General features: G+C 41.7%; 1 protein-coding gene across 1 annotated transcript; it reads left to right on the forward strand.

Annotated features, from left to right (window-relative positions):
• The first annotated feature begins 5,337 nt into the window (after positions 1–5,337).
• ankrd33aa (ankyrin repeat domain 33Aa) lies at positions 5,338–7,681 on the forward strand. The gene is made up of 4 exons (XM_070910397.1): positions 5,338–5,595; positions 5,730–5,859; positions 5,960–6,100; positions 6,861–7,681. Exons 1-4 carry the CDS (start codon positions 5,338–5,340, stop codon positions 7,679–7,681), a joined length of 1,350 nt encoding a protein of 449 aa, XP_070766498.1.
• Positions 7,682–11,069: the final 3,388 nt, after the last annotated feature.

An 11,069-nucleotide genomic window follows, 5' to 3' on the forward strand; every position in this document is an offset into this window, starting at 1 on the left:
TCATTTAGCCAAGACAGACTTCTAAGTTTTTCACTTATCTTAAAAAAAAGAGCTCTTGCACTGAAGGAATTAAAAAGTACCACTTTATCAGGGCTTAGCACAATTAGTCATCAGCAGCAGTGACGACCTCAGAGAAATTACTGGCAGAGGTGGAGTGAAGACGTGAGAGCACGAGGAAACACTAAGCTTGGAGTAGTTACGCTGCTTTCAACCACCACTTTTGTGTTCATACAAAGTTTCCACATCACTCACACTAGCCATTAGCACAAAGTCAAGGCTGATTGTGGATACATCAGAATCACTTTCTCTAACCCAGAGCAGCCAGAAGAGAAGCCCACAAGCCTTTGATGACCTTTGAGTTGATGATAATGCTCACAATTGACAGATATAAACACTTAGGCATAGGCATAGGCAGATGCCAGACCTGTGTCTGCAACAAGTGATGTTTATCTTCACGATTCTTCATGTTTTTCATTGTGTGCCATTTTTCTCTGATAGTAAATATTGCAAATGTGACATTTTAAACTGTTTTAGATCAAATCAAAAGAGCAAAAAGTTGGGGTGCCCCTGTGGCTTAGGGGTTAAGATGCTGACCATGAATGAAAGAATAAAAAGTCAAAGTTGTACTGCATTTCTTTGTAATACAAATACTTAAACTCTTAAGATTTCATGTGAATAAAACTACAAGAAATGTAGCACAAACCTCACAATATCAGAATAGGTTTTGCTTTTCTCGGTTGAGCCGGGAGAATAAAAAATATACCATCTTACATATCACCTTGCAATATCAGTCCACTTCATTTAGGGGCTCTAACATCAATCTGTGTAAAATAATATGAATAATGTGTATATGCGCTCATTAGGAAGCACAGAGAGTGGATATGTTGAGGGAGCCGTGGTACTTCTACATACTTCTGTACTTCTTTGTGTTTCCTTGACCTAACCTAACCCTAACCCAGCCCATAGCAAGTTTCATTTGGGCCCTCCTAAGGAAAAGGCTTGAGTACACTCAGCTCTAAACAAATCATTTCCTTACTGCGCAGTGTTTCTTACTCGTGCCGTATTCACCCACCCTTGAGTCAAAGCACAAACACCACAAATTTCCACTTCCCATTGTAATAACTTTTCCCAAATCACCCAAAATCTCACTCCTTGCCTTACATGAACGAGTTTAGCTCTGTTTCCTCTCTGCTTCCTTCTATTCACCTGATCCCTGAAGGCTTTCAGTAGCACTAGACACAGAGTAGCGTGGGGGAAGGGTGGGGGTGGGGGCTCTGTCTTTTAGCCACATTGCTGGAAATAATGTAGCAGATGCTCACAGAGTCTGAGCAAAGTGCTGGTAAGACCGGTCCTGCGGAGACTGCCAACAGTCTAATATTAGCTGAGCACATGGCTGTCTTTAGAATCAGTCACTAAGCTGGCTAAACTTAGTTCATTGCTTCCCAAGCCTCTACCCAAGTTCTTTTGCTCTACCACTGACCTCTGCTGGGTACTCTGGTGTCTGGGGAGAAGTTGGACTGCCTTTTGCAGCGATGAGTGAAAGACTCTGTGAGGAATTTGCAGAATAGAAGGAAAATAACTATGCCCCTAAAAGGAAAGTGTGAGTACTATCAGGAGGTGGGAATCAGAACAAAACGTTCTTCAACTCATATATCAGATTAGTAGCCATTTATAAAAAGAAAAATCTGTTGGATTTTCTTTGAGATGAACACAAACTGCTGTTGTTAAAGTGCTCTGCATGTGCTGTGCTGCCCTCGTCTGGTAAAGCATCATTCTTGTATAACTATAATGATAAAGGAAAACACGTGCACCACTACCCCACCCTGTTATGCCGAACAGACTTCCCTTTCCTCTACCAACTATCAACTTTATTTCTGTTTTGGCCTTTCACAAACTATAAATCTTTGCCCCCAAGCATGCCCTGTTTTCCTCTTCCTGTGTTTCATATCAGTCACCTCAGGCTCACGTGTCTAAACATAGCACTGTTTGAGTAATGGGCCAGGTTAGCGTGACGCTGTAGGTCCGATCTGATGGTTCACAGTCGAAGAGGCAGCTTCTGATAAGGACTTGGCTGGGGCATTTGATGGGATTTAGTGGGATTATGTTGTTGGGAGGTGTGTCAGCTTCAGATGGGTGGTATCAACAACATGTCTCTGTTGGTTAACTCTTCAGAGCCAATTGGCAACTATAATTCTCAGGATCAAAGTGCTTTTGAATGAATGCCCAATTCGTCACAGTGGCTTTGGTCAGTCAAGACTAGGCTCTTACGATGATGGACATCTGATATCGACATACTTTTGCTCGTTAACAGTGCTGGCACGAAGCATTTGATAATAACTTGTTAATGGTACGTTCAACTCAAAGTGCAAAGTGGACACATGTATGTTCAGAGCAAACAAGATGTTTGTAGATATATTTGGAGGTGATGTAGACAGCAGCTGTAACCAAAAGTGAGGATTGATGTTATGGCTATTTTAAACATGAGCTGTCTGGATATCTTGTTGAACTACACCACATAAACAAGTCAATGCATTACCCAGTTCAGATCAGAGGGGGGCAGTCTGCATCCCTCTAACAAATAAGGGGCTGTTGCATAACATAGGCTACGTTCACATGCACAAAGTCACAGAATGGCCCTACGGCAATTCAATATCAGGGTTAATCTGTTTACATGCACCTTCGATGCCACGTGATAGAGTCCATGATGCTATGAATAAACCTGTTAACACGATATTCCTGTCCACACATGGGATTCAGCCCTCAAAACAAAAAGGTTGCGGCCACAGTTTAAGCAGAGGGCTGAAATTGATGTGAAACTAGTAAAAAAAAGTTAATTCAAGCATCTTAACCTTGTTACTTATAATTAGAAGATTATTTGGGTTATTCGGACAAAGCTGCGTTAACCAGGTAAAAAAGATGATTAAATGAACTATAGATGAAAATGTGCGTACTGAAACAGAAAATATGCTCTCCTTTGAACCCCTTCTGGGCCCGTTTAACACAAAACATTACGTTAAAGCAGTGGAGCAAAAGTCTGCTTTGTTTTCTTAAATGTCTTACAGTGTATGCTCCAACATTCACAGCCTCTGCGTGGGTGCACAATAAGTTTAAGCATTTGTGTGTGTCCATGTGTTTCCATGCATGTCTGTGTGTGTGTCATTCCTGTCATGGGAATAATTACTACCAAAGCCCCCCTGGCTTAGAGTAACAGCAGGGTTAGTTTGTTGTCCCAGCAAATGGATTTCCATGGGAAAACAAGACCCAAGACACTATCTCCCATCACGCAGACACACTGAAATTATTCAGGCAGGGGGTCCTCAGCAGTACAGCAGATTTGGGAGCCATAGCCTCCATGATTCAGTCACAGCACTTATTTGGACTGTTGGAGAGGTTTGCGCTGACACAACAGACGGGCAGCAGAGAGCTGTGGATGGACAGATTCTCAGAGAGCTGTGGAGACAAGTGAGAGAGAGAGAGGAGAAAGAGAGAGCAGGCTAACTCAACAGACTGTAAGGGGAGCAAGGTTGGCTGCTGTCTGTTTCTTTCTCTTAATCCTTAAATCTTCTATAATCAGGATGAGAGGGAGAGAGCATGTTGCCTGACTTAGGACAGCAGAGTCTATGTTGGGACCTGGATTGTCGGCTGATGAGGCAGCCTAACTGGCCAGTAGGAGAGATGGAGGGAGGGGGAAGGCATTCAGCTGGAATCAGTTTGGGAAACTTTAACTTGACCAGTTTCTACCAAGAGCCAAGAGGAAGAGTGGGAGAAGTCCAATATATGAGCATGGTTTAACCAACAAGAGCAGAGGGAGAAAAAAAGAGAAGAGGACTAACCCATGGCTGGATTGTTTTAGGGTGAGACTTTGACTATTACTGTTTGTTCTAAGATTTTTGTCACTTTGCTTTGGCACACATGGTTGCATATTTTTTAACACCTTCACTCCACAGTTTTAGAGAGGCAACAGAGACAGTTCGTATTTAGGATTCAGAGGAAGAAGCTTGATCAGCTTGCAAGGTGTCGCTCAGCAGGAAGTGTAGGCCACAATGGCAGAGTTAAAGTAGCAGTTTTCTATCTTTGTGCAGAGAGGCGGAAGAGGGAAAGAGAAGTTTGTGTGATAGTGATCTTCATTCTTCTGCACGAACACAATGCTGCAGTACAAACATGTGTTTGTGGGTTTAAAGGAGTTAAGCAATTCTATCTGGCATTTAACAAGCGCTTATCCAAAAGATGCTGCTACTGCTAATAATTTAGCATTAATGTATAATCGTCAGAGGGTGCACAGCTACTTCTGTGCAAACAATTATCTGTGTGAATTTGTGGGTGTGGATGTGGTGTGGTGATGTATGCAGGGCCAAGTCAGCTTGGCGACTGAAACCCTCAATCCCTCACTGGAAAGCAATCAAGCTCTTTCTCACTCTCCTCTGTAGCTCCTTCAAGACATAAAGAATGACTAATCCATCCTATCTTAACTCTGAGCCTTGAGAAACAATGTCATTACAGTGTTCAAAATATACTTCATACAGACATAACATTTGTATGAATTGCCTTTGTATAGTTTATTGATTTATACCAGAAAACCGCTGGACACCCCAGTGTACTTGTACAGCAGAGCAGTGTGACACGGTTAAGACACCATGACAGATGCTGTCTCTAGCCTGGCCTCCCATTGCTTTCGGCACCATATGGCCTTTTTCAACCCAGTAAACTCCTCCTACTATGCCTTCATTCACATTACTTTCACAGACTGAGCTTCTGCAGATGTATAGTGTTTCTTAACCATTGATTGTACTTATTTATTTGTAGATTTGTCGAGTATTAATCAGCTTAAATATAGTGACGATATTTGTCTACTCTGAGTCATACTCGCTCTCTTCTTCTATTCTATGATGGGCTAAGCTAGTGAGCAAACATTGGAAAAAAGCATGTTATACAGTCAGCTTGCCTGTCTTGTAAATCACAGACTTACGGATCATCCACTCTGACAGGAGGGCTGAGGTGAGGTGAAGCTCCTTATCCTCTTTGTGCCTCATACACAAGGTCTATTTAACATGCTAACCTTATGACATGCCTTTTGCACACAAATATTTATGCTTCAATCAGCAGCATGTGGCCACTGAGCACAGCATGTCATGGCCTTCACTACACCCCCCTTTGGCAACTTAGTCTGAACTCAGAGGTGTATGGCCATCACATGGCTGGGGAGAAAGCAGGAAAACATCTAGAAAATGTGTTAATTTTGTGTCCATGGTAACAACACTTAATGTTTTCCTATTCAAGATGTGGGTGGTGTGCAGCAGACCTGACACCCAGGTGTGATCCAAGGCAGAAGGGGGTCCAATGGCCACTTCAAATTATGACCCCCACCTGGGCGCAGGCCCATCCGAGGACTCGGAGATCCTGCTGGATGATTCTGACTCAGGGAGTGTACTTTCTGAAGACTCTGTGCTTCCCGACTATGAGGGGGATGAAAAGCACTCAGAGCCGGCTAAAACGCTGTATGAGGCCTGCGCTAGGAACAACCTCACATCCCTGCACAGGATCCTGGAGAGAGGAGTCACTAAAGACGAGGCCATGGAGCTGGACATCAATGGCAGGGTGAGATGGAGTTCATTTTCCTTTTTATCACACAAGGAAAGTGACAGGACCTGAGGAATCTATATTTCTGCAGTGAAAAGGGCTTAATATAAAGGTAATGAAGGTCAATTTATTTCTACCATGTTCCCCCTCAGGACGGACTGATGCTGGCTGTGAGCAAGGGATTCGTAGATATTGTCTCCCAACTGCACACGTGTCCATTAATAGACATCAACCACCAAGACAATGATGGCAACACTGCCCTCATGATTGCTGCCCAGGCAGGTATGTCTGATGACATATATAGTGTATATTCTCAACATCTTGTCTCAAGTCAATCCTACCATATTAACATCATTTTTAACATTATTTTTTTTCAATCCAGGCTTCATCACCATTCTAAATTACATCCTTAACTACTACTCTGGTGTGGACACTGAGGTCAGGGATCCCCGTGGCTTCACAGCCCTCATCAAGGCAGGCCTGCAGGGCAGAGAGGAGTGTATGTCCGCCCTGCTAATGCATGGTAAGACCTCTTTTCAACGTTTGCAGTATTTCTTAATTCAGATAGGAGGAACATCTGGGACAATAGTTTCATTCAGAGGCAGTCAGCCCAGATTCTGACATTGGTGCACACCCTCAGCCATGGTACATATCTAATGGTTTAGGGGAAAATGAACAGTTAGGATGCAAGGGTGACAACTATTGTGTACAATCCATGAAGCCCAGGAATATACATGTGATATACAGGGTAAACCAGGACATCTGATCTGTGAACTAATCTGGTCTTTCTCTGGGCGGCAGGGATTAGTCCTGTATAAACTGTACAGAGACACATTTAGGATAGCACTATAAAAAATTCAAATCTCGTTCTATTCCAAGTTCAATTATGTCAGAGACAGATTGACAACATTAGTCCATAATCTAGTTGTATTAACGGGCAAACTTGAGCCATGTGTGGAGTATAAATATATGTCTGGTGTTCTTGGATTTGTTATAAAGCCTTGAATATTCATTAAGTGAATGTCATAGTCTTTTAAATAGATCCAATAATGGCTTAAACTGAATTATTACAACCAGACAGCATTAAAGCAAATCTGCAGGACTCTGGCCTGATTTAGTATATTGTTTTCCTCCAACTGCAATCTCCACCCTATTTCTCAATGAATTGTGCTCCAAAAGTGACCACATGGTGGGGTAATTTGACCAAGTTAAAGGAGCAATTGTCCCTCAGAATCCAATGTTTGCAAATTTGTTTCCTTGTTTTCTCCCCTTTTCATGTGCAGGTGCGGATGTGAATGCAATGGACCTGGTTCAAGGGAGAGGTCTAAAGGATTGGGTCGTCAGGACGGGAAGGTTTGAGACCCTTAACAGACTACGCCGCCTGCAGGCTCATCCTGTCGCCGAGCAGTTCTGTCAAAGCTACATTCCTGAGTGGCCTGACCTGAAGCACCTGGTAGCAAAGGCCACCAGCACCAAAACAGCCAGTCAAAAGATGAGGCAACGCTTAAAAGACAGCCTTTCTTTCAGCTTCCCTCACGACCCCCAAGAAAATGGGGTCTTGGACCATATGGTTCGGATGACCACGAGCGTCCACAGCCCCCTGATAGCCACTGGTTGCCGTCCACTCTGTCCCTCCAGCCCCCCAGAGATCGGCAAGCGGCGGTTTGCTGTCCCTGAACTGCTTGAAAAGCACAGCAGCAAGGAGCTGGAGGAGAGCACGGTGTCCCACAGTAAAGGCTCCATCACCTCTCCTTCTCCCACTGTTGTGTCTGCCACCTCTGTATCTCTGACCTCCTGCTGCCAGGACTCGCGCAGGGAAAGCATGCTGTCAGGCGGCACGAGAAGCTTCATTCCTCGCAGCATGGCACACAGGAACAGCATCTTCCCCTCAGGCTGTATTCCTAAGATTGAAGTGACAAAATCTGGGGAGCCCACTCCAAAGAAAGAGAAAAAGAAGAAAAGGCAGAAGGGCTACCTGGAGCCTCCTATCTGGAAGTACAAGGAGGCTAAGGAGGAGAAAAAGAGAGAGAAGAAGCAGCAGGAAAAGGAAAAAGAGCAAGACAAAAAATCGAAGGGGTCCAAACGTTCGTCAAGCCAAAAATGAGGCATTATTCAGTTTTCCTCAGGGAATAACACTGTGATAGTGTGATGCATGAGGGATGAGCATGTGATTACAGTGACTCTGAGGACAGAAAAAGGAATTACAAAACAAGTCTGGAAGTGAGCAATTAAAACCCATATATGGATTTGAACGTTGAACTGGAATGACTTGAATTTGCTACATGTGATTTAATTTTCAGCATCTTTGCAAGGCTGAAAATTATGTTAACCAATTGTTATTTGGTTTTGAACATATATATGGTGACATATCTTAGTATCGCTGTTTCTTATTGCAACACCTACCTGGTGGATTGATAGATTATTGACATTATTTCATTTAAAAACCACTGTGCATGTGAGAGGATTTTACCAATCTGAGTATAGTGAACAAAGTAGCGTGCCATCATAGTATTCAATTGCAAGATAACCAAAGCAATGGAAAAAAGCAAAAATACTGTGTATATATGTGAGCAACGGCCTTCAGCAAAATGAATTTATGTTATAGTAAATCAAAAAGACTGTGCGTGATCTTAAATGGAGAAAAACTGGACAAAACATCTTCAAACTATGTGCTTTGTTCCTCTACACCAAATCAAAGAGACAGTGGCTGCTTTTTACAACGCCAAGCACTGAAGCTGCATCGGCACCCAATGGGAGTAATGGCACCCCATCAAACCAATTGTTTGTTACAGAAACTGGCACACCGAAGGAGGCACGAGAGAGATTGTGTCAATTTTAGGAAAACTCACTTCAGGAAATCAATGATACATTAGATTTGATTTGCTGATCATCGTCTGTATTGATACAAAAGTTACCAATGAGGCTGGAGTGTCAGTCAGTCCAGAGGTGAGATCTCTTGTTAGCTCATAACCTCAACACAAACCAGAGAATATAAGCTGGTCCATGTCAGGCCATAGGTTGAACACATTTTTTTTACATCTATAAAGTTGCTCTAATCTTTCTGCTATGTCACATGCAGGGTCTGCGAGATGTTTTTATTCTGCAGGGTTTTGCTACTTCAAACAGTTTGGCCATGATGCACAAATTAAGTTGTTGGCAAACACTCAGAAATAGGAAGTGCTATTTACAATACATTGTCCAATCATGATCAAAACTGTTCAGTAGACAAATCATACAGTCCCTCAGACACCACTACCAGGTCGAAGTTAAAGTTACCTTTGGGCTTACAACTCGTAACTAAGCATCAAAATATGGTCAAAGTCCATTTTACAGAATTTTATGAATGAAATCAGTCCCCTTTTGAGTTCAAAAAACACTTTTATTTTCTGTTAAGGTTATCCAATCATCACTGTATGCAACATGTAGCATCTACCACATGTATGTTTATGTCTTTTTGACATAATCTTAATACTCCAAACTGTTTGGCTGTAGCATGTGAATGACAGTGACGGTACAGAAAAAAGGAACTGAGCTATATCTGAAACATTTTGTCTGATCATGAGAAAAACGGGTACACCAGTGCTTAATGTACCATGTTTGATGGGCTTTTACTTGACCATTGAGTTGCTGCTTGCAATATTGTTTAGCAGACATCACATCTGCAGAGTTACCTATGCACAGCAAACAAACTATTTCTACATAATGTTACTCAGGAAATATTTTGTTAATAACATGTTGGGCATTATACATTAAGCATCTGTCAAGGCAAGAAATCTCTGTTGGGGTCCAGCTTACATTGGGCCATTTTTTATTTTCTTTGTACTTATTATTAAGTACAAGGTTATTGCTAAAACCATAACTTCTAACTCTTACAGCTGTAACTGCAATACATATTCGAATTACAACAAAATATATTTAAATGTGTTATCTAAAATAAATGATGTGTTTAGATACTGTTCTTACAAAGAAAATAGAGGATCATTTCTGGGGTCGTTTATTTTAAAGTTACGGCACTCAGAAAGCTCAGGTCTTCTACATCTTGATAAAGTGTGAGACGGATGAAAATGTGTTTGTATGCAAGTTTGGAATAAATTTACTGACCTTTGCAAGTGAGTTTGTTTTCCTTCACTGTGCTGGTCCTTTATCTCAGATTTGGTGATCTGAAAGTAACACAATGCTGTATGTGAGAAGATTTTAAAGTTACCGACTAAACTTACTCTTACACAACTCCCCACAACATTTACTATTTCATGACATGAATATGTTGTCTTTGCACACTAGAAATTCAACATTTCCTTAACTGGCATGCATGTGACTGATGACCCTCTTGTCTTGACCTTGGTTACTCTTTCACAATAAAGTTACTTTGAGCTTATAATGCGCTTGTTAGAGTGGCTTTTGAACCCTGGTCTGTAAATCTTTTAATCCAATGTGCAGTAACATTACATAACAATTAGCTTTTACTAGTGGTAACATAAAATCAGAAAGGCTATTCTGGTGTGTTCAAGAATATTTCATGGGTTTATTTCTATGAAAACAGCTTAGTTTCATGTGTTTCATGCTGCAGCTGGTCATTTTAAGTGTGAAACACTGTCACATTATATTTTCAGTGTTGTGGCTCACTTCCTCTTCACAGGGGGGAACTTGGTGACTTGAGGTCAGTTGTAACACATAGACTTGAACACAGTTGTAACACATAGACTGGATGCTGTGTATCATGTCATCTACAACTAAAATATTGGCTATTTAATAGTATTAAAGTGGGAATAAAACAAGACCTCTCTTTATCAAGAATTTTCTCTTGAAAAGTATCACATTTCCTCTACTGTAGTAGATTATACAATAAATAAGTGCTGATTAAAAAAAAAGAATAACAATTTGCTCTCTTTTCTACATGACAGCTGATGTGAGAGCCTCCAGCTGTTTCTTCAGCCTTAAGCCAAAAATGAGGAGATTACAGAGCCTGAGAACAAGGAAGGGAATTTATATTACAGACATGAAGATATCTCTCTCAGGCTCTGCTGAATGAAGTGCCTCCACACAGCAGAGGCTGTCTGGCATCCAAAAGACAACTGTATTTGCCATTAAGACCCACTTTGACTGCCACAACTGCTGTCATGGAAAGGCACTGGAGCACCGTTGTGTTATCCTCAATTTGTGGGGATATGCTCACCGAATGCATTAGAGACACACATTAACAGGATGAAGTAGATTCTTAAGAGAAAAATTAATCTTAATGTCCCGTTCCACTTAAAAATTATGCTCCAAAAACCCCACTGTACACTACCTTCTCAGCTGACAGACAAAGTTAGCGACTAACTGGTGAATGTAGTGGAGGACTTAGCAGTAAGGAGGTGGTAGACACCAAAAACAGCAACAAGCAAGTGCATATTGGACTTACTATTATATTTACAAGCTGCGCCGCTGAAAGTTGAAGATTGATTGATGGGTGGATGTCGTGATTGTATTCGTTGGTTCAAGGACACGTCATA

Source organism: Enoplosus armatus, chromosome 8 (assembly GCF_043641665.1).
Source record: "Enoplosus armatus isolate fEnoArm2 chromosome 8, fEnoArm2.hap1, whole genome shotgun sequence".
Taxonomy (NCBI): domain Eukaryota; kingdom Metazoa; phylum Chordata; class Actinopteri; order Centrarchiformes; family Enoplosidae; genus Enoplosus; species Enoplosus armatus.

Bases quoted from the DNA above. Each gene is read 5' to 3' on its own strand.
- ankrd33aa (XM_070910397.1), top strand. From the start codon at position 5,338: ATGGCCACTTCAAATTATGACCCCCACCTGGGCGCAGGCCCATCCGAG. The intron at 5,596-5,729 runs GTGAGATGGAGT...GTTCCCCCTCAG, and splicing joins AGCTGGACATCAATGGCAGG to GACGGACTGATGCTGGCTGT. The intron at 5,860-5,959 runs GTATGTCTGATG...TTTTCAATCCAG, and splicing joins CATGATTGCTGCCCAGGCAG to GCTTCATCACCATTCTAAAT.